General features: G+C 39.0%; 1 protein-coding gene across 8 annotated transcripts in view; it reads right to left on the minus strand.

Moving 5' to 3' along the window:
• Positions 1–24601, minus strand: part of UVRAG (UV radiation resistance associated) — a 300321-nt gene that overhangs the window by 225902 nt on the left and 49818 nt on the right. For all 8 annotated transcript variants that reach the window (XM_045038710.1, XM_045038712.1, XM_045038709.1 and 5 more), the window contains exons 4-5: positions 19124–19285; positions 10317–10391 (exon numbers count right to left, since the gene is read on the minus strand). In XM_045038710.1, coding sequence (XP_044894645.1) covers positions 10317–10391; positions 19124–19285 — 237 coding nt within the window. The remainder of the gene's footprint in view (positions 1–10316; positions 10392–19123; positions 19286–24601) is intronic.

Below are 24601 nucleotides of genomic sequence, written 5' to 3' on the forward strand. Positions count from 1 at the left end.
TATTAAAAAATTTAAACCATTTAGCCAACAATTCCACTTCTGGATATATACCCAAGAGAACTGAAAGCAAAGACTCAAAAAGGTATTTGTACATCCACGGTCAGAGGAGCATTATTCACAATAGTGAAGGAGTGGAAGCAACTCAAATGTCCATCAACAGATGAAAAGATAAACAAAACATGGTACATTCATACAATGGAATATTATTTAGCCTTAAAAAGGAAAGAAATTTTGGCTCATGCTATAATATAGATGACCCCTGAGGTGATTTATGTTTCCAGTAAAATAAGCCAATGACTGTATGATTCCATTAATAGGTATTTACGGTAGTCAAATTCACAGAAACAGAAAGTAGATGGGTGCGTGCCAGGGGCTTGGAGGAGGGAGAGATGGGGAGTTACTGCTTACTGGGTAGTTTTTCCGTTTTACAAGATGAAAAGAGTTCTGGAGATTGATGGTTGCACAACAATGTGAACATTCTTCATGCCACTAAACTATACATTTAAAATGGTTAATATGGTAAATTTAGTATTATGTACATCCCACCACAATTTAAAAACACTTTTTTTTCGAAAAGGATTATATACCAGGAACAAGTGAGATTTATCTAAGGTATGTAAAGATGGTTCAATAAATGAAAATCAATGTGATACACCAAGTTACAGGACTCACACTTCCCAATTTTAAGACATAGTACAAAGCAACTACCCTCACTACCAAAATAGGGTGGCACTGGCATAAAGGTAGACATAAAAAGACCACAGGAACAGAACTGAGAATCCATAAATCACCTCAAACAGCTGTGGTCAACTGATTTTAGACAAAGGACAAAGGTGCCAAGACTCACTGGAAAAAGAATAGTCTTTTCAATAAATGGCGCTCAAACAACTGGATAGCCACGTGCAAAGAGGATGACTTGGACCCATCGTTAACATCATATATAAAAATTAACTCAAAATAGATCAAAGACCTAATTGTAAGAGCTAAAACCATTAAACTATTAGAAGAAAACACAGGGTACATCTACATAACCTTAGATTTGACAATGGATTCTTACGTATGACACCAAACGCATAACCAACAAATGCAGTAATAGATAAATTGAGCTTCATCAAAATTAGCAACTTTGTGCATCAAAGGACACTATAACAAAAGTAGAAAACAACAACCCACAAAATGGGAGAAAATATCTGCAAATCATATCTGATAAGGGTCTCACATCCAAGATACATAAAGAACTCTTAACAACTCAATAGAAAGACCCACAATCCAATTAAAAAATGGCTAAAGGACTTAGAGACATTTCTCCAAAAAAGGTACACAAATAGCCACCGAGAACATGAAAAGATGTTCAACATTATTAGTCACTTGAGAAAGGGGAATCAAAACCACAATGACATACTACTTCATACCCACTAACATAAGTGAAAACAAACCAACAAATAAACAAGCAAAGTTAAAAAAAAATTTTTTTAAGTAATTTCTACTTTCAAAGGGGGCACTGAACCCAAGATCAAGAGTCATGTGATCTACCAACGGAGCCAGCCAGGCACCCCAAAATTTTTCAATTAAAAAAAGAGGCCCCTTGGTGGCCGTCGGTTAAGCGTCCGACTCTTGATTTCGGTTCAGGTTGTGATCTCATGGTTCATGAGCTCAAGTCCCACGTCTGGCTCCGCACTGATAGCTGATAGCACAGAGCCTGCTTGGGATTCTCTCTCCTTCTCTCTCCCTATCTACCTTTACTCTGCTTACATACGTGCATGTTCTCTCTCTCTCTCTCTCTCTCTCTCTCTCAAAACAAATAAATAAACTTAAGAAAGAAAAGAAGCGTGGGCAAGGATGTGGAGAAATTAGAGCCCTCCTATATTGCCATATTGCCACTGGGAATGTAAAACGTTGGACACTGTAAAAAAGTTTAGCAGTTCCTCAAAAAGTCAAACACAGAATTACCCTATAACCTAGCCAGTCCACTCCTAGGTACATACCTAAAAGAAATGAAAACAGGTCCTCAAATACTTGTATACAAATGTTCATAGCAAAGTGTTCACAATAACCAAAAGGTAGAAACAACCAAAATATCCATCAGTGGATGAATAAACAAATGGGGTGTGTGTGTGTGTGTGTGTATATATATATATATAAAAGGATATTTCTTAGCCATTGAAATGAGAGAAGTATTAACACATGCTACACATCGATGCCCCTCAAAAGCCATAAGGCTAAGTGAAAGCGGCCAGACACATTTTTTTCTCATAAAAAATCATCCACACCCACTAACCTACAACTAAAAGCAATTCTCTATAGCAGGAAAGGAGCATTCATATGAAAGCAAGGATCCTGGGTTTTAATCCACAACGCTTATCATGGAAGTGAGGAAAACAATTTAATTCCTCTAGTCCTCAGTTTCCTTAATTATAAAATGAAATGAAACTACTAGCAATAAAAACAATAATAAAAAATGACAGCAATACACCTAAGAGTAACACTTATGAGCATTTACAGTATGTCAGGCAGTACTGTTTTCCAAGCTAATATTAGTAATTTAAATGTGAATATGTTAAGCATTAACATATTTTTCACACAACCCCGTGAAACAGGAACTATTATTATCCCCACTTTAAAGGTGAGGAAACTGAGACGCAAAGAGGATTAAGTAGAAGAGCCATGCAGTCTGGCTCCACAGCCCATTTTCCTAACGACCATGCTACACTTGATCTCTAAGACCTTTCCAGTTCTAAAATTCTGGGTCGATGTACATTTAAGGCAACTTAAGGACACTATTAAACCCTTCTGCTTCAGCCACCACTTGGCAATTAACATTCTTAAAATATGCTAAGAGCCTTCTTCTGAATGACATCTAACTTCACCAGATGTGCGATCCTCACAGACCTCTGATGAAGGATTATAATGGAAAGAAATGGCTCGTTTGTATCTGGTTATCTGTGTGAGATACTGCCAAGTGCCAAAGAGCCCAGAGGAGATTTACATGTCACTCAAAATTCTTCTGAAGCCAGGCCTAACAAAGCTTCTTCAAGGAAGGGAACAGGCACCAGTCTGGGTGAGGGCCTGCCTATTAAATTGTTCAAGAAAACGGATGATTAATGTCACATAGCCAGCGCGCAGGAGTTAATTCCAGGCAGATGATCGGGTGTGTTTCTAGATTCGTGGTCAACAAACTTTGTCAACGGCCAGATAGTAAATATTTTAGGCGTTGCAAGCTCCATGTCATCTCTATGGCATATTCTTTGTTTTCTCCTTCGAATTCTTCACAAATGTAAAAACCTCTCTCAGCCCAGAGGCCATACAAAACCATGTGCCAGACTGTAGTTTGCTTACTTCTACAGTGGAACATTGGATAAGTTACCTTTTAAAGTATGTTACTGTACCTTCTGACAGTTTTTAGTAGCTACTACAGTCCCAAGACTATCCTGAACTCTATTAGAATTCTAAGTTATACCGAAATAATCCAGTTGACAGGCTTATAAAGCAAACAGTATTATACACACACTTATTTATTTCGGCGTTTACTGCACACCTAATGCAGGGTGTCAGGCGATCACGACCATCCTTATAGAAGGAGATGAGCCAGTACACTATGACGTATACAACCCAGTTAAGGTTCTACGCAAAGTAAAAACTGCAAAGGTGCCAGAGGAAAGGTTAAACAAGAAATAGCTCCGGGAGCTCTGATGTAGTAAAGATTCCATCTAGTAGGAGCAGAAACATCAAAGGCTGCAGGGGTGGCAGTAATTGAGATAGATTAAGAAGTATTAAAAAGCTGAATGGCAGTGAAGGAAAGTCCCACACAGACTGAACACCTTTAGCCAAAGCATGACAGTGGGAAAACATAAGCTGCATTCCGAGAAAATTAAGTAGTGGTCCAATTTGTTCGGCTTCAATGATGTGGAAATTACTTGGAACCCCGGAGAGGAAAATAGTGGGAAACAGGGCTAAATAAGTAGGTTGGGAGGGTCTGAGCAGAGAAAGCCTTGAATGCCATGCTAAAAAGTGAAGACAATCTCCAGGCGGTAAGGACTCAGGAAAGGTTTCTGACAGTGTAGCACAATGATCAGAGGTGCGTTTAAGGAAGGTTACTCTGGTAATGACAAATATGATGCGCTGGAGAAGGCAGAATGTCCAAACCCCAGTTACGAGGCCATTCTAAAAATCCACACATATGAGAGCTCAAACCATAAGAGAGAGAAGATAAAAGCACAGATAGAACTAAAAGCACTCTCCATACCACTGACTGGATCTGGGCTGATGGAGAGACGGAAAGCAGGTCAGAGGTTTAGAAACATCTAGCAGACAATGAGAAGTCACTCTATAAAGCCTTTAAGCAAAGGAATAAAAAATGAAAGCATGCCTTAGGAAGATTAATCAGGCAGTGGTGAATAAGGCAGAGTGGATATAGAGACCAGAGGTCAGAGGTCACCGGGGAACTACTACAGGAACCCAGCCTTATGGCGGTGCCAGTCTGAGCTTGGATCATGCGTGGCAATGGAGCTGGAAAAGTAGCCACGGACAGGAGTCATTTCAAAGGACTCAAAAGAGTCTAGTGGCCAACGGAATAGAGTAGATTAAAAAAAAAAAAAAAAAAAAAAAACTGCCATACTTGAGGACTGCGTAAATGGGAAAATAGTTAATAACGATGTGGAAAATTGGAAAGGAAAGCAAACCTGCAGAGAATAATGAAGAGTTCTGTTTTAAGTATGATAATTTGCAAATAGCAGGTATCTATGCAAAAATGGTCCGAAACTATTTAAACATAGAGAACTAGAATTGTGAGTGACAAGCCATACAAATGACGACAAGCAACCAGTGTACCCCCTTAGAACGTATAACCATCTGCCACTACAGAAGCCTCATTCATAACAAATATTTACTGGATTACTACTAAATCCCAGGCTAACCACTAAGGATAAACGAGTAATGAAGACAGACACTGCCCCTGCCCTTACGGGCTCTACAGTCTAGTAAGAAAGAGAGATGAGCAAATGGGCAATCAGAACACAACCAGGTAAGGGTCACTGATGAGGAAAATGAAATGCAAGGTGCTATAGGAGCATAAAGAGAGGTATCCAAACCGGACTTAGGGGGATAACACAGAAAACCTTTCTGTGGCGATGGGTTCTAAGCTATGGGTGGGGTGCTTAAAAATCAGGAACCATTTCACACGGCGAGACCTTTTAAGCCACTAATTACTCTAAAATGATTGAAATAAGAGAGGGACATGACCAGCATTTTAGAAAGATAAATCTGGCTGTAACCCAAGTAGCAGGAAAGTAGTTATTTAGCAGACACCATCAGTAGTGATTCAAAAAAGAGAGAGGGGGCCAGGATGACTCCCCTGTTCTGACTTGAGACAGTACATGGAGAGTGGTACCACTCACCAAACCAAGGAACACAACAGAAGTTTCTCAAGATGGGGAGAGGAACTGAGTCAGTTTGGGACTTGTAGAGTGTATGTGTCTCTGACACATCCAAGCCATTTGACACAAGGCTAGATATATGGAAACACAGACTGGAGATGTGGGCTTGAGAGGATCTGAATCCAAATACGACATGTTCATAAGATGACAAAAGGCCCAAGTGGAAGCCTGAGGACGATAACTTAAAGGCCTCCACCAAAAGCCTTCCCCAGCAGAACCAACAGCATTCTATATGTTATTCTTAAAACTGTGAGCTTTGTACATAGTGCTTTTTCTGCTTACTTAGTTAGAATAAGAAATTATGATTGGCAAGGGGGAAAAAAGCAATGGCTCATTCTGCTACTTGAGCGTATTTTCATATGCAATGGGTATTTGCAAAATATAGTATTTATTTGTACAACCTCTCTTAAAATAGCTACCTGATGAATCAACAGACAGCCTGTGTTCCTATGTGTTTATGTTCATTTGGACATTAATACGCTTTTAATTGTCAGCCAAGCTTAAACTGACAAAAATTGTGCAAGTATCTCTGTCAAGCACCTTCAAGCCTCGGGTACCTTCTACCTCTGGGCTCTGACGAAGCCCAGAAGCTGAGCTTTTAAGAAGGAAAGGCAAGGGGGCGCCTGGGTGGTGCAGTCGGTTAAGCGTCCGACTTCAACCAGGTCACGATCTCGCGGTCCGTGAGTTCGAGCCCCACGTCAGGCTCTGGGCTGATGGCTCAGAGCCTGGAGCCTGTTTCCGATTCTGTGTCTCCCTCTCTCTCTGCCCCTCCCCCGTTCATGCTGTGTGTCTCTCTGTCCCAAAAATAAATAAACGTTGAAAAAAAAAAATTTAAAAAAAAAAAAAGAAGGAAAGGCAACGGGGCGCCAGGGCGGCTCAGTCAGTTGAGCTTGAGCGTCCGACTTTGGCTCAGGCCATGATCTCGCGGTTTGTGAGTTCGAGCCCCATGTCGGGCTCTGTGCTGACAGCTCAGAGCCTGGAGCCTGCTCCGGATTCTGTGTCTCCCTCTCTCTCTCTCTCTCTCTCTCTCTCTACCCCTCCTCCACTCATGCTCTGTCTCTCTCTGTCTCAAAAATAAACATTTTTAAAAAATAAAAAAAATTAAAAAAAAAAAAAAGGAAAGGCAAGACCTCTTCTGAGACACTAAACCAGAACTGAATATACGTGCTCCCCCGGATCTGGTCTAAGGTTTGAGGCCACAGAGGATGTGGTCCCTCAAAATACGAGAAGTAATGAGAAATAAGAAGAGTACTGTTAAGCAAAGGTATACAGATCCTGAAACTAAAATCAATCCCTTCACATCAATAGGGTAAAGAGATTCTTGTTCTTATTTTAGTGGCTTAAACAACCCTCAAAAAAGCATTACAGTCATAGTCCACACTCCACATATGAAGTGGACTAAATGCTATTAATGCTACTTCATGACAAGAGGACTGAAAGTGCCCTGCTAATGTAACCCAGGAGTATATTTCAGACTAGAGATAGGAACCATATGATCCTAGGAGACTTTGTACACTCACAGAAAAATATTTACCAAGCAAAGTCTACACTAAGTCCTGAGACTAAAAAAGTGAGTAAAACACAACTTCAGTCAAAAGGAGCTTATGCCCGAAGAGGAGAAAAGATGCACACACAAATTACCGTAACTGTTACGGGACTAGAGAAGGCAGCAGTGGAATCCTGTTAAAGAGCATTAGCTGAGAGAGGGAGAGGGGGAAGAAAAGGATTCCCAGCTTTATAGAACAGTTTAAACTGAAACTGACGATCAGAGGGGGGGGATAAAAGGTCAAGAATGCCCTCACTACAAATCCAAGAGAGAAGAGTAAAAACAAGTTTTCAAAATTTTAAACAAAACCAAATTTTAAACTCTCTGAATCCCCCCAGCGAGGACAAGTCTGGAGTTCTGTTTCTGTTTACTTTTCAAGAATCTAAAACATCTATACAAAGAACCATGCCTGGCTTTGAATTTTCCAGTATTAAAATACTGAAAAGCTCAAAAATTGTGCTAAGAAGACAAGATCCTCCAAATTCGTAACAGGAAATATGGCATTTTCCCAGATTATTTTCTGGCTTCGGTGAAGAGAGAGAATGGGGACCACACTGCAGCAGCAGGATTTATAAATATGAATTACAGGATAAGATGATTTTCCAAACATCTGTCAAAAGTTCATTTGATCCACGGGAAAAGGGGAAAAAAAGACTCAAGAGAAGCCAAATATAGTGACTAATATGTGGACCTTTTATAGACTTCAGCGAGTTGATGGCCTCATGGGCATCACATGCCCGCTCAACAATAATAAACATACAAAGCCTACACAATAATGCACTTCATACCATCCAGAGCACTTTCCCATGTACCCGCTCATTTGACTCTCACAATGCACATAGCGGATACCTCTGGTTAAATGTAAAGACAGAGAGCCCTGGTATTTTAACATGCTATACATAGTGGGAAGATGTAGAGACGCCAGGTAGCCTCGTGGTTAAAAGAAAACCACTGTTCTGCCACTTCCTACTTATATAGTCTTGGGTTAGTAGTTTCATGTTTTCTTCTAGGGTACTTTACGTATAAAATGAGAGTAATAACTACCTCACGGAGTTATTACCCAAGATTAAATAAAAACAAGTATGATAGCTAGTATAGTGTCTGACATATAATAGGTACTCCTTAAATGAAAACTAGCAATGGTAGTTTTCAAAAGCTCTGTAAATACCTGGTGCAACGCTGTTACTAGGAGAGCACTTTTCCCCTGCATTTAAACTGCGCTCAGATACCTAGATGTTTTATAACAAAGCAGGCAGCTGTTGGAAACAGCCCCTGAAGGTTTATTCGCTCTTTGTCTCTTGTATGTTGTAATGGGGGGGGGGGGGGGGGGGGCACAAGGAAAGTTGACTAAAATATGTGTAGAAATAAGCTATTTTTATAATTTTCCAACTTTTGCTTGATGATGTACTGAAAGACCTGGACAAAATTATACCATATCCCTTTCCCTGTTGTTAAAACATAGGCTATTTGGGACACTTAATCCCTACTTCTGAACATTCTGCTTATGTATTGTGTGGGACGTGCTTTGGAAACAAGTTAGTGTCCATTAATTTGACTAGCAAGAGGAAATAGCCACCTTTTTACTTTCTCAGTTCTATGAAGTGAACTAAACGGAGGTCTCTTAACTGGGATTAGAATTCAGGTTTTCTACTTTTCAAAACTATCATGTCTTGAAAAATATAAAATTAGGAGTTTTCATTTGTACAGGTCTCAAAACAGACCCTGAAACTTGCTATTGTCCCTAAATCTTCAATCTAGGCTTGACTATGTATGTCAGGTGATCAAGTCATGTGACTGTGTTTGTGAAATTAATCACCAAATTGCTATTTTCATCTCCTGAGAATTTCATTCCAAAAAGATCTGGTCCTTTTTACTGGATTCCACTACTGCTCTATTTTCCCCCCCATTACAATGAGAAAGCACTGCCATCTACTGGACTCTGAAGATATTGCTGCTATAGCTATTAGTCTGAGAGAATTCTTACAATTCTACTGCTTTTTTGCACTTTGTCAATAATATAGCAGTTAGAGTTATTTTGACAGTATGAGTTACATAAAAATAAAATTCCAGGAGTCAGGGGTCAGGGTAAAGTAAGATAGGAGACAGAAATAATACCACCCCCCCCCCCCCATTATTGCTGATAGTCCTAAATACAACATGCATTCACCTACATTCATTAACAAATTTCTACTGAGCACCTACTATACTATACCCCAGGTACTGGGCAAGGGACACAATGTTAACAGGATTAGAGAGGTAATCTCCCTTATCATATGATAGAGTTTAGCACCTAGTGGGTAGTTTCCATTTATTATTGAATTCTATTCATGTGCCAGGCTCATAATGTTCACGACCACCTTTCATCCCCCAATTTATGATGAGGTAGAAATTGTTACCTCCATTTACAGAGGAGAAAATAAACTCAGAGGTGACTCAATTTGCCCAAGATCTCTCTCGTAGGTAAGTTAAACTAGGAATTAAACTCACAGCAATCTGACTCCAAAACCTGTATTCTAAACCACCAGATTACACTCATCCAGGTAGCTGTCAGCATCCTCCCCAAAACAAGAGGAGCTGACAAAAGGAAATTCAGGCAAAGATGGTCTTACATGTCTATGTTAAAGGCAAAACTCCTAAACTGAGAACTGAAGGTTTCCAGCTTATTGGAGAAGGAGCTGACCCAACAGCCTCTTGTCCCCCCTGCTCCCCTAATTGCCATTCTGGCAGTTAAATCCATCTAGAAAACATCTCTTCAAGCCATCTAGCCTTATTCATCAACTTCCATCCGCTCCAACTTCAAGCTACAACAGTGTTCCTCTCTGGTTCTCCATAGTCCCCAAACATTGAAAAGGGCACCTCTACCTAAGGTGCTCTTCAAATTACTTATATTCTGCTCTAATTCACCTGTGTCATCTGCAAGACCCAAATAACTGACACCAAAAACAATTTTTCAAACTAATCCCTAAGATTTTCTGGTGTGTCCAATAGTTTCCAAACACACTCCTGGTAGTGAGACCGAACTGACTAATCCGTAATAAAATTGTATTGCACTTCATCAAAAGTCACCATTCTGTTTTGACCCTCCAAAGAATTATGCAGAGTAAGAGCAAACAGCCCAGATCTTCTTTTAGGAAAGTCAATAATCTAGATTTAGAAAAGATGAATTGGGGTGGTTACAAAACAAGTTTTTGCTTTAGAAAGCATTTTACCTTCAGCCACACTAAACAAACTTATGATGATACTTAAAACAAGCTTCTATTTACACAGTGCTTTTTACACTATGTGTCAAGGCACAGCTGGACTAAACAAAACTCACAGAATTAGGAAAACCCTCTTACCTTATGTTCAAATGGAGCACCATAGTAGCCATCGTTCAGCCCAAAAATTATTTCATTCTGGTTGCGGGCATGAATCTATAAAAGAAGAAAAACATCCCATCAGTTCTTCTCATTCCAATTAAGTTTTAATATGATTGGAGCATGACAGTTAAAACAGGACCTGCTTCAATGCTGAAAAACAGGCTGACTAATCTAACAAGCCAGCAGAAAACAAATCACTTATCCTAAGACCAGAGAATCTATTGAGAGCCTCTTGCTTTAGTCAAAGGGCTCACAAAATCATCACATGAGATAACAGGCACCATCATTCACATATATTTTCCACAAATACTTCTTGAGATTGCTATGGAAAGGCTAGTTCTAAAACACAAGGGATCCAGAGACATACTGTATATTCTCTGATCTCAAAGAAAACACAATCCTAGTCCATAAGAGTGCTTTAAAAAACATAAAGTCCTGAGGTGCCTGGGTGGCTCAGTTGATTGAGTGTCTGACTTTGGCTCAGGATCTCTCGGTCCATCAGTTTGAGCCCCACGTCAGGTTCTATGCTGACAGCTCAGGGCCTGGAGCCTGCTTTGAGTTCTGTGTCTCCCTTTCTCTCTGCCCCTCCCCTGCTCGTGCTCTTTCTCTCAAAAGAATAAATAAACGTTAAACACACACACACACACACACACACACACACACAAAGTCCCAGAAAAAAACATACAAGATTAATATTATTTTCTATTTTCAAAAAGACAGTTTAAAGATAATAATACCTAAACTGCATCATCACTCTGGACCCTAGTTTCCTCAACTAGAAATGAATGAGTCAGATTATGCTCTGTTATATCACACTTCTGTACCTACCCGCCCCCCCCCCGCTCCGGCTAAATCCAACATATCATCCAAATTTCACTCAAGATGACCAATCAATTTAACCTAACTAACGTTTGTAAAACAATCCGTTCAGTGACAACAGAATACACGTCACATGTATAGGAAACACTCACCAAAAAGAGATCTTATATTCTGGGCCATAAAATAAACCTCACAAAAGCCAAAAGGATTGAAATCATACAAACTATTTTCTCTAAATCCGTCAGAATTCAAGTAGAAATCAAGAAAAGAAGGATATCTGGAAAATACACAAATGTTTGAAAATTAAACACCATACCTCTAAATAACCCTTGAGTCAAGAAATAAAAGGGAAATTAGAAAATATTTTGAATTGAATGAAAATGAAAATACAACATTGAAGTCTGTGAGTCAGAGTTATTGCAAGGCTTAGAGGAAAATTTATTAAATGCTTACTTTAGAAAAGATAAGTCTCAAAACAGTAATGCAAAATCCTACCTTGAGAAACTAGTAAAGAAGAGCAAAGTAAACCCAAAGCAAGCAAAAGAAAGAAAATTCTAAGTATAAAATGAGAAATCAATGAAACTGAAAATAACGATAATCAATGAAACTAAATACCAGTTCTTTGAAAAGCTAAGAAAATGGATAACTCTCTAGGCAGAGTGATTAAGAGTAGAAAGAGACAGAAATTACTGATAGCAAGAATGAAAGAGGAAAGGATCATTAGACAGCCTATAAGCCTTACAAGAATAGAATAATACTGTGAAAATTTTTATACTAATAAATTTGAAATCTTATGTGAAACTGACAAACTCTTAGGAAAACAAACTATCAAAGCTCACTCAAAAAGAAATAGATAACCTAAAAAGCCCCATATCTAGTTAAGTAATAGAAGTTATACTTTTAAACTTTCCCACAGGGAAATCTTAACACCCAGATGGGTTCACTGAAGAATTCTGTCAAACATTTGTATAATAATGAATACCAACTTTGTTACACAAATCCTTCCAGAAAACAGAAAACTAAACACTTCCCAATCTATTTTACAAGACCAGCATTACTCTCATACTAAACCAGAAAAGAACAATGCAAGAAAAGTACAGACCAATATCCCCCACGGACACAGATGAAAGAAGTCTTACCAAAATATTAGCAAATATAATCCATTATGAAAGGAAATTTCCTGAACCTGATAAAGTGTTTACAAAATTTACAGCTAATATTATACTTAATAGCGAAGGACTGAATACTTTTAGCCAACATCAGTAACAAAACAAGGATGTCCACTCTACTCATTTCTATTCAACATTACATTTGTACTGAAGTCTGAACCAATGAAATAAGACAAGAAAAAGAGAAAAAATACATACCCATTAAGAAGAAATTAAACAATGTGTGCACAGATATGACTGCCTATATAGGAATTTATAAAAGGAATCTACAAAAAAACTACTAGACCTAATAAATGAGTTTAGCAAGTCAGAGAATACATGCTCCACACAGAAATGTTTGTATATATTAGCAACAATAGTTGCAAATAGGAACAGTTTTTTAAAGGAACAGCATCTAAACTAGCATTAAAAAACATGGAATCCACAGGTACAAATCTATCAAAATATGTGCAAGATCTGTATACTGAAAACTACAAGATGCTGATGAGTGAAATAAGATTTTCACAAATGCAGGGATACCATGTCCATAGATTGAAACACTTGATACTATTAAGATGTCAATTCTTCCCAAATTTTCTTAGATTTTTGTAGAATTGACAAATTAGTCCTAAAATATATATGTAAAAGCAAAAGATCTAGAATAGCCAGAACAACTCTGAAAAAAGATCAAAGTTGGAGGATGCATATTACCTGAATTCATGATGTATAAAACTACACTATTCAAGATCATGTGGTATTGGCATAAAGACAGACATGCAGATCAATAAAATACAATACAGTCCAGAAACAGACCCATATAAATGATTTTAAACAATTCATTTCAACAAAGATAGCAAGGTAATTCAATAAGAGCTCTGACAACAGAGTACAGGAACAAATGTTCATCTATCTGCAAAACAACGAACCTTACACTTTAAATAAAAGTGAATTCAGAATGATCATAGGCATAAACATAAAACCTAAGACTGTAAAACTTCTAGAGAAAAAACTCCGTAAGAGAAATCTTTGTGACCTTGGATTAGGTGGAGATGTCTTAGATAAAACACAAAAAGGATGAAACATTAAAGTAAAAGCTAATATAGCAGACTTCATCAACACTTATAAGCTTCTGTTCTTTGAATGGCAATTAAAGAAATGAAAAGCCACAGACTGGCAGGAAATAATTGGAAAATACAGATCTTATAAAGAACTGACTCATATCCAGAATGCATACAGAAATTCTACTCGATAATGAGAATTCAAACAACCAAATAAAAAGTGGGCAAAAATCTGAATATTTTACAAAAAAAAGGGTAAGAGAAAGAGAGACTGATGACAAACATTTTTTTAACTGCTCAACATGATTTCATCACCAGAGAAATTCAAATTAAAATCACAAGATTCTATACACCCATAACAAAGCAGCACAAACAGAAGAAAGAGAAATTAAGAAAACAATCCCATTTACAATTGTACCCAAAAAAATAAGATACCTAGGAATAAACCCAAAAAAGCAGTGAAAGACCTATGCTCTGAAAACAAGAAATTAAAGACAATGCAAAGAAATGGAAACACATTCCAAATTCTACACTCATGGACTAGAAGAACAAATATCGTTAAAATGTCGTACTGCTCAGGGGTGCCTGGGTGTCTTAGTCGGTTAAGCGTCCAACTTCAGCTCGGGTCTTGATCTCATGGTTCATGGATTCAAGCCCCACGTCAGGTTCTGTGCTGACAGCTCAGATTCTATGTCTCCTCTCTCTCTGCCCCTCCCTGGCTCATGCTCTGTCTCTCTCTCTCAAAAATGAATAAACATTTAAAAAAAAAATTTTTAGTGTCTTACCAGTCAAAGCAATCTACACATTTAATGTAATGCCTATCAAAATACCAATAGCATTTTTTCACAGAAATAAAATAAACAATCCTAAAATATATATGGAACCGCAAAAGACCCTGAATAGTCAAAGCAATCTTGAAAAAGAAAAGCAAAGCTGAGGCATCACAATTCTAAACTTCAAGTTATATTATAAAGCTGTGGTAATCAAAACAGTATGGTACTGGCATAAAAACAGACACATAGATCAATGCAACATAATATAAAATCCAGAAATAAACCCACAATGATATGGTCAATTAATCTTTGACAAAGCAGAGAAGACTATCCAATGGGAAAAAGACAGTCTCTTTAACAAATGGGTGTTGGGAAAACTGGACAGACACATGCAAAAGAATGAAACTGGACCACTTTCTTCCACCATACCCAAAAATAAGTTCAAAATGGATTAAAGACCTAAATGTGAGACCTGAAACCATAAAAATCCCAGAAAAGAACACAGGGAATAATTTCTCTGACATTGGCTGTAGCAACATAGGTCCCCTGAGGCAAGGGAAATAAAAGCATAATTAAACTATCAGGACTACATCAAAATAAAAAGCTTCTGCACAGCAAAGGAAACAATCAACAAAACTAAAAGGCAGCCTACTGAATGGGAACAGATATTTGCAAATGACGTATCTTATAAGGGTTAATATCCAAGATATATAGAGAATTCATAAAACTCAACACCCAAAAAGCAAATAATCCAATTTAAAAAAGGGCAGAAGGCACAAACAGACATTTCTCCAAAAAAGACATTCACAGCCAACAGACACATGGAAAGATGCTCATCATCACTTACCATCAGGGAAATGCAAATCAAAACTATAATGAAATATCACCTCATAACTATCCGAATGGCTAAAATCAACAACACAAGAAACAACAGGTGTTGGCAAGAATGTGAAGAGAACACTCACGCACTGTTGGTGGGAATGCAAACTGGTGCAGCCGCTGTGGAAAACAGTATGGAGGTTCCTCAAAAAGTTAAAAATAAAACTACACTATGATCTAGCAATTGCACTATTAAGTATTTACCCAGATAAAGCTGGGTATGATCTAGCAATTGCACTATTAAGTATTTACCCAGATAAAGCTAAGATATGTAAGCAGCCCAAGTGTCCATTGACGAATGTATAAAGAAGATATGGTGTGTGTGTGTGTGTGTGTGTGTGTGTGTGTGTGTGTGTGTGTGTGAGAGAGAGAGAGAGAGAGAGAGAGAGAGGGAGGGAGGGAGGGAGGGAGGGAGGGAGGGAGAGAGAGAGAGAGAGAGAGAGAGAGAGAGAGAGAGAGAGAGAGAGAGATGGAATATTACTCAGCCATAAAAAATGGAAGCTTGCCATTTGCAATGATTTGGATGCATCTAGAGAATATAATGCTAAGTGAAATGAGTCAGTCAGAGAAAGATAAATACCGTATCATTTCACTCATATGTGGAATTTAAGAAACAAAACAAATGAAGGGAAAAAAGAGAGAGAGAGAGAGAGGCAAACCAAGAAACAGACTCTTAACTACAGAAAACACACTGATGGTTACCAGAGGGCAGGTGGGTAGAGGAATAGGTGAAATAGGTGATGGGGATTAAGGAGTGCACTTGTCATGATGAGTACCAGGTAATTAAAATAAAAGTTAAAAAAAAAAAGAATCACAAGATACCACTTCAAACCCACCAGAATGGCAAACAGTTTGGCAGCTTCTTATAAATTTCAGCACACTTAACCACTAGACCCAGACATCCCATTCCTAGGTATTTACTCAAGAGAAATGACAACATATGTCCACAAAAAGGCCTATATTTAAATATTCACAGCAGCATTACTCATTGTGGTGGTTACTAGACTTCACACATTTGTCAAGCCTACTGAACTGTATACCTTAAAAGGGTGAATTTTATTATATATCCATTATACCTCAACAACCTGACTTGCAAAAGAAAATTTCACTAAAAAGTCAGCCCAACCTGACTCTACCTAGTCCTGTCTAAATACCTCTTCCATATATTCCCCCAAATTGTATTACAAAGCCATAGTAATTAAAACAGTATGGTACTGTGCAGGTCTATGCAAGTATTCATCAATTATCAGTGTACTAAGTCTAAGGATCTTGTCTTACCCATCTCTGGATCCTTAACAGTAAGAACAATGCCTGATAGAAAGTACATGATCAATGAACCTAAGTAATTCTGTCTATTATCCTCATACATCTTAATCTTGCTTAGTCTGAAAATTTGTAACCCTATTTTTTTATGTTTATTTGTTTTTGAGAGAGAGAGAGAGAGAGAGAGAGAGAGAGAGAGAGAGATGGAGTATGAGTGGGGGAGAGGCAGAGAGAGAGGGAGACATAGAATCCCAGGCTCCAGGCTCTGAGCTGTCAGCACAGAGCTTGATACAGGGCTCAGACCCACGAATGGCGAGATCATGACCTGAGCTAAAGTCAGCCATTTAACCAACTGAGCCACACAGGTACCCCAATTTGTAATCCAAGTTTATCTGATTTTCTAGTAGTATATTACTTGTTATATCTATTTCATAGGTGAGTTCTGACTTTCTACAATGATACTAAGTTTCTAATTGGCTTTAAAAATATGTTTTCCCTTTCTCTTGTTCTCCATTATACCAGCATAACCAGCTTTATATTTATAATAAGACACCTGAAAGTTGACTCTCTGCAATTAAGCAAGTTTGACATAAACACAGTTGGGTATTTCAAGATCACTACCTAAGGAATATGTGAGTTGAAAAGCATGAAGGCCATCTTGGCTGCTTCTATAGCCATCTTCTATAGCCATACACTCTAATGTTAAGAAGCATCATCCGGGCGCCTGGGTGGCGCAGTCGGTTAGGCGTCCGACTTCAGCCAGGTCACGATCTCGCGGTCCGTGAGTTCGAGCCCCGCGTCGGGCTCTGGGCTGATGGCTCGGAGCCTCGAGCCTGTTTCCGATTCTGTGTCTCCCTCTCTCTCTGCCCCTCCCCCGTTCATGCTCTGTCTCTCTCTGTCCCAAAAATAAATAAACGTTGAAAAAAAAAAAATTTAATAAAAAAAAAAAAAAAAAAGCATCATCCTCTGAGAAATGCAGGTACTTTCAGAAGAAAGACAAACAAGTACTCAATACCAGAGTCTATCCACAGAGAGCCAACTATGGTATTTGGGAAGACAGAAAGAGTACTGCCTCAGCGCAGGGCTCTGGTTGGCCAATCTAAAGGCAACAAGTATACCGTACCAAAAGAGGAAAAAAGGCCCTAAGCTAAAAGTCAGTGTTTTATAAATTTTTATTAAGACCAGTCCTAAAACAGGGAGAACAATACAAAAACAAAAAAGATTAAGAATCTGTAGCCATTAGAATTTAGTTATGGAAAATATCCATTATATGCATTGTTCTGGTCACTATATAGAAGAACACAAAATATACACTAAGCAAAATGAGGGCAAAGGATTTTTTTTTAATCTGATAAAAAAACATGTAGAATTAAATTGATTCTTTAAAAGAAATATACCAGAAAGTCTATATTGAATAAATATTAAGAACCATCAAGGATATTCATAGATATGACAAATATTTTAAAGTTACCTTTAACAGCAGTCCCTCGTGTATCACAAAACAGATACAGCACTCATTCCAAGGTAGGTGGACTACCAAGGACTGTATGTATATATTAGTGTGATACAAAACAAAGAATAAATTTGTAAGTCAGCCAGGCCTGGAATCAAATCCCAGCTCCACCTAGCAGTGTGATCTTGAACAGTTTCTTAAACTCTCTATGGTTCAATTTTCCCATCTGGAAAATAAGGGCAATAATACCAAACTTCACAAGGCTGATATAAACACAAATTATAATAATCTATGTCTGGGAATGGTAAATAGGTTTCATATCATATGCAGCTCTGATAAATTACTAGTTGCATCCCAGAACAGTGTCAGAAGGGATTATGGAGCTACTTCCGAGCTCAGCTAGAAGGGTGCTATGATCCAATAGCTACATCGCTCAAAGGGGATTGGTAGCAGTGTATAAACCAGGCAATTGTTATCTCCGTGCTCAATAAACAGTAGCTCTCCTTATTCCTGAAACAACTCAACTCCACGGATCATAAGAGAAGCGCTTTATAGTACATTCCATATTTGCAACTTAATATTTAGATTCTATTGGGGAATATCCAAGAAAGCAGAAGCAGCAGAATGCTATTGGAAAGTATATTCTTTCCTACACCTCCCAGAAAAAAAAATCCTCTTAAATTAGCAGCTTAGGGTGCTTCCTCATAAGTTTCCTCAGTTAAAAATTATTTTTCAAACTTGGTAATGACTCAAATTTCTATAATTAAGTAAACAATCATCAAAGTTCTCTCTTTATGATCGGAAATGTAGAATCGTAAGAATCTACAGAAAGGTTAGATAGGTTAATTTAGAGAAGACAACTACTTATAACTAGAATCTAAAAGTTACCTAAACATTAAAAAACAGTGGGGGTGCGCCTGGGTGGCTCAGTCAGTTGAGTGTCCAACTTTGGCTCAGGTCTTGATCTCGCGTTTCATGCGTTCAAGCCCCGCATTGGGCTCTGTGCTGACAGCTCAGAGCCTAGAGCCTGCTTCAGAGTCTGTGTCTCCCTCTCTGTCTGCCCCTCCCTTGCTCATGCTCTCTTTCTCTCTCTCTCTCAAAAATACATAAACATTAGGGGCGCCTGGGTGGCGCAGTCGGTTAAGCGTCCGACTTCAGCCAGGTCACGATCTCGCGGTCCGTGAGTTCGAGCCCTGCGTCGGGCTCTGGGCTGATGGCTCAGAGCCTGGAACCTGTTTCCGATTCTGTGTCTCCCTCTCTCTCTGCCCCTCCCCCGTTCATGCTCTGTCTCTCTCTGTCCCAAAAATAAATGAACGTTGAAAAAAAAAATTTTTTTTAAAATACATAAACATTAAAAATAAATAAATAAATACATACATACATACATACATACCTGCTGCCCCAAGTATTTCAGCCCATCCAAACAGACTTTCCATTCAATCAAAAGCTGGTAGATGTCCTCCTTTCCACCCCATATCTTCACCACGAAACAAGACACAGATGTATCAAGACGGTCTGGCATTATTCCAAAATCGAGACTCCGCCACGTTGGATTCTGTTGATGGAAAGGAGAGCATGCTTTATGAAGACTCTAACTTGTTTATAATTATTTCAATTAGGTTATAAATCATTTTGTTTTTAAAAACCAAAAGACCTCATAAATATATTAAATTACAAACCTAAATGAATCAGGAAGACATTCCCATTAACACAATGGTAGTGATAATGGTATAAGCATACCTCAGAGCTAATTGCCGGTTTGGTCCCAGACTACCACAATAAAGCAAGTATCACGCTAAAGCAAGTCAAATGAATCTTTTGGTTTCTCACCGCATAGAAAAGTTATGTTTACAATATAACACAGTCTCTTAAGCGTTCAATAGCATTATGTCTAAAAAAAAGAAATGTAAACACCTTAATTAAAAAATACTTTATTACTGGGGCACCTGAGTGGCTCACTCAGTTAAATGTCCAACTCCGGCTCAGGTCATGATCTCACGGTTTGTGAGTCTGAGCCCCACATCAGGCTCTCTGCTGTCAAAACGTTGCCCGCTTCAGACCCTCCGTCCCCCTCTCTCTCTGCTTCTCCTCCTTCTCAAAAATAAATAAACACTAAAAAAATACTTTACTGCTTAAAAATGTAACCATCATCTGAGCATTGAGCGAGTCATAATCTTTTTGCTGGTGGAGGGCATTGCCTCGATGTTGATGTTGGTGTATGCAGTGAGGATACTACTTTACACACAGTAAAACGTCTTTCAAAATTACAATCAAACCTCTCGAACCCACCACTGTTTTTTAACAACTAAATTTGTGTAATATTCTAAATCCTTTCTTGTCATTTCAACCATCTTCACAGGATCTTAACCAGGAGTAGATTCGTTCTCAAGAAACCACTAGAAGCCAGTCCTCATCTGTTCAAGTTTTATCATGAGATAACAGCAATTCAGTCCCGTCTTCAGGCTCCCCTTGTAATTTTACTTCTCTCCCTATTTCTACAACGTCGGTCGTTACTTCTTCCACTGAAGTCTTGAACCCCATGAGGTCATCCATGAGGTTTGGAATCAGCTTCTTCCAAAATCCTCTCGATATTGATATTCTGACCTCTTCCCATGAATCACAATGTTCTTAATGGAATCTAGAATGGCGAATCCTTTCTGGCAGGTTCTCAATGGGCTTTGCCCAGATCTATCAGAATCGCTATCTATAGCAGCTACAGCCTTATGAAATTTATTTCTTAAAAAATAAGACTTGAATGTTGAAACTACTCCTTGGATCCATGAGCTACACAATGGATGTTGTTAGCAGGCATGAAAACAACATTAATTTCATTTTACACCTCCATCAGAGGTCAAGAGTGTTCAGGTGCATTGTCAATGAGGAGTAGTATCTTGAAAGGAATCTTTTCTGAGCAGATCTCAACAGTGGGCTTAAAATATTCATGAAATCATGTTGGAAACAGATGTATTGCCACTCAGGCTTTCTTGCTCCATTTACAGAGCAGAGGCAGAATGGATTTAGCACAATTTTTAAGGGCCCTCAAATTTTCAAAATGATACATGACATCGGCTTCAACTTAAAGTCACCGGCTGCATTAGTTCGTAACAAGAGAGTCAGACTATTCTTTTGAAGCTTTGGAACTAGGCATTGACATCTTTAGCTGTGAAAGTCTTAGATGGCACCTTTTTCCAATTAAGAAGGCTGTTTGATCTACATTGAAAATCTGCTGTTTAATGTAGCCACTTTTATTAATTATCTTCGTCAGATCTTCTGGAGAACTTGCTGCAGCTTCTACATCAGCACTTGCTGCTTCACCTTGCACTTTTATGTTATAGAGACAGTTTCTTTCCTTAAACTTCATGAACCAACCTATGCTAGCTTCAAACTTTTCTTCTGCAGTTTCCTCACCCCTCCAAGCCTTCATGTAATTGAAGAAAGTTAGGGTCTTGCTCTAGATTAAACTTTGACTTAAGGGAATGTTGTGGTTGGCTTGATCTGCTATTGGGACCTCTCAAACTTTCTCCACATCAGCAATAAGACTGTTTTCACTTTCTTATCATCCTGTGTTCACTGGAGCAGCACCTTTAATTTCCTTCAAGAACTTTTCCTTTACATTCACAACTTAGCTAACTATTGGGTGCAAGAGGCCTGGCTTTGGTATATATCTTGGCTTTCAACAGGCTCTCTGCACTAAGCTTAATCATTTCTAGCTTGTGATGTAAAGCAAGAGGCATGTGACTCTTTATTTCACTTGAACATTTAACGGGCCATTGTAGGGTTATTAACTGGCCTAATCACAATTTGTTATGTCTCGGGGAAATAGGGAGGCTGGAGGAGAGGGAGAGAAGTGGGGAAATGGGCTGGTCGGTGGAGGAGTCAGAACACACACAACATTTATCAGTTAAGTTCACCATCTTATATGGGTGCAGTGCATTGTGATAGCAATGTCACAGATCACCATAACAAGTATAATCATAATGACAAGTTTGAAATATCGTGAGAATCACTAAAACATGACACAGAGACAGAAAGCAAGCAAATGTTTTTGGAAAAATGGTGCCAACAGACTTGGTCAAAGCCAGGTTATCATAAACATCCAATCTGTAAAAACACATTATCTGTGAAGCGCAGTAAACTGAAGTGCAGTAAAATGACGTGTACCTGTAAACAGTACAGGAGCACCTGCCAACCATTTGCTGAGTGAAGAAAACAGTAAGAGGAGGAGGAACATCAGTACAGAGGCTACCGTAGTAGTGCCTGCAGATGATGGTCTGGGAGATGGAGAATGGACGTGGGACAGGTAAGGGAGATGCGTTTTGGAACTAGATGTGACAGGAGTTGCTGATGGGTTGAAGGGAGGGCATAGATAAGGGAGGAATCTACAAGGTCTCCTGGGTTTCTGCCTCAAACAACTGGGCAGATGATGTGCCGTTTTCTGTGCAGGGGGAGGCTGGCAGAGGCTAAGGGATATGGTATGGGGGGGGGCGGGGCAAGAGACCCAGGAGTCCGCTCTTGAACGTGCCCGGTATGAGATGCCTTTGGGATACGTGGGCACGGACGTCAGGCTGACAGTCTGGAGCCCAGAAGAGAGGTACAGGTGGAAGTGGCAGCCATGTCATGAGTCAAGTCACCCAGGGAGAGTATGAATGAAGGGAGAAGAGGGCCGGGACCCACGTGGGTCCATAACGGTCTTAAAGCCAACAAAAAACAACAAGAACCAAACCAGCCGAACAAGGTCATGTTAGTGTGGTGAGCTGGAGAAGTCTGTTTCAGCTCCCTGGGTTTGCTTCTTCCTCTGTAAAATGAGATGATAATTCTTCCTCATAGGACCATACCCCAAAGCCCCAGACACACAAGGAGGGGCTCAACAGATTGCAAAGCCCCAGGATGGCCCTGATTTCTCCATTCTGACAAGACCGGAAAAGAGACAGACTTAGCTCTTCTCCAGCCGAAGCCAGCAGAAATAGGTCCCTTAGCCATCTCGATGAGTTAGTCCCCCTCAGAGCTTTGCCTATTCTCCAGGCTTCTCCAGAGCACTGGCCAGCCGAGCCCTGCCCTAGAAGGGAAGTCCATGCTGCATGCAGCTCCTCAGAATGACCACCAGTACTTCTGAATTTTGCTGTTTATTGTCCCTAGGAGGATATATTCTAATTTCTCATTAACATGGCCTCATATGGTAATTCATCTATTTATTCAATACTTAATGCACAATTATTACGAACCAACACATAAATGCCTTCAAAATACCTCTGAAGTATTAGATTCAAACCTCTATTTAAAGAATTACATTACTTCATGAAAAGGTCAGTAGAAGAATTATGCAAAAGGCTACACAATAGCACAAACGGGAGTAAATAAACTTTAAATGAATCGGGGAAAGACATCACCACAGAGGCTGTGAAACTTGACTTTTAAAGGATGAACAGGATTTCCCCAGGTTAAAATAAGGAACTACAGGCACAGGGAACACCATAAACAAGGGTCCAGCAGTATGACGTATGATGTGGTCAGGGAGCTAAGACAACTGGAATGCATGCAAGCGTAATGGTTCACAAAGCTCAAGAAATAAACAAGGCACTAAATTGAAGGATCTTTGGGGACACCTGGCTGGCTTAGTTGGTAGAGCATGCAACTCTTGATCTCAGGGTCGTGAGTTCAAGGCCTATGTTGGGCACAGAGATTACTTAAAAATAATAATTTAAAAAAATCTTAAAAAAAAAAATGGGTGCGCCTGTGTGGCTCCGTTGGTTAAGTGGCTAACTTCGGCTCAGGCCATTATCTCGCATTTCGTGAGTTCAAGACTCGTGTTGGGTTCTGTGCTGACAGCTCAGAGCCTGAAGCCTGCTTCAGATTCTATGTCTCCCTCTCTCTGCCCCTTCCATGCTCACACTCTGTCTCTGTCTCTCCAAAAATGAATAAACATTAAAAAAAATCTTTTTTTAAACCTGAAGGATGCTTTATGCCTTGCCAAGGAGTACTTTTACTTTGTACAGTATGAGGAGCAAAGTTTTAAGGTAAGAATGACAAGGTCAACTTTATGCTCTAAAAAACTTTATTTTTCATTAAGAGAATCATTCAGATAGTTGAAATGCTAAATGTAAATATAATCAATCTTACCAAATTAGCAATTTTAATACAATATAAATCAGTCAATCAAACAGTCCTCATAAAAGTATAACAATTCTTGGCTCTGTGACAGTTATTTTTCTGACCAAAGCAGGGAGGGGAGTAGGGTAGTGCTTGCTTTTGTTCTGGGAGATATACTGATGCATGTGTTTTGTGGGTTTGGTTGTTAAAGTTTCTGGAGATAAGACATGACTGCCAATTTCACAGCACTTTATGTCTGATATATCTTTTTCACTTATAGTTTGATATTTTTATTGCCTGATTTCCTTCCACTAAAATAAAAGCTCTGACAGACAGTAACATTGTCTGATTTGTTCACAAGATCTTCAAAGCTTGAAAAATCCATGGTATGCACTCAGTAAGTATTTGCTGCATTAGTGAATGAATGTCTGATCAATTGATATGGGTGTCTGAGGATACTGGAAGACCATCAATAAACAGCACGATGATAATACAGTAAGCACATTTATGCAATCGGTTTTATATTGAATCATTAAAAAAAAAAAAAAAACAACTAAATTCCCACCCATCCACAAATTTTAGCCTACGATCAACAGAATTCCATTCTTGTATGACCCCCAGGATCTACCTGACTGTAAGTGTTTCAGCAGCCCTGCTAAATAAGGGTAGAGCACAATCTGACCAGTCAGTAAGCTTCGCAGACACCAAAGCGATCACTAGAAATGTGGGTGGAACCGCGGCAATCAACCAAACAGAACCACTGGCTTATGAAGTCATTTAACTT

Source organism: Felis catus, chromosome D1, assembly GCF_018350175.1.
Source record: "Felis catus isolate Fca126 chromosome D1, F.catus_Fca126_mat1.0, whole genome shotgun sequence".
In the NCBI taxonomy this organism is placed as follows: domain Eukaryota; kingdom Metazoa; phylum Chordata; class Mammalia; order Carnivora; family Felidae; genus Felis; species Felis catus.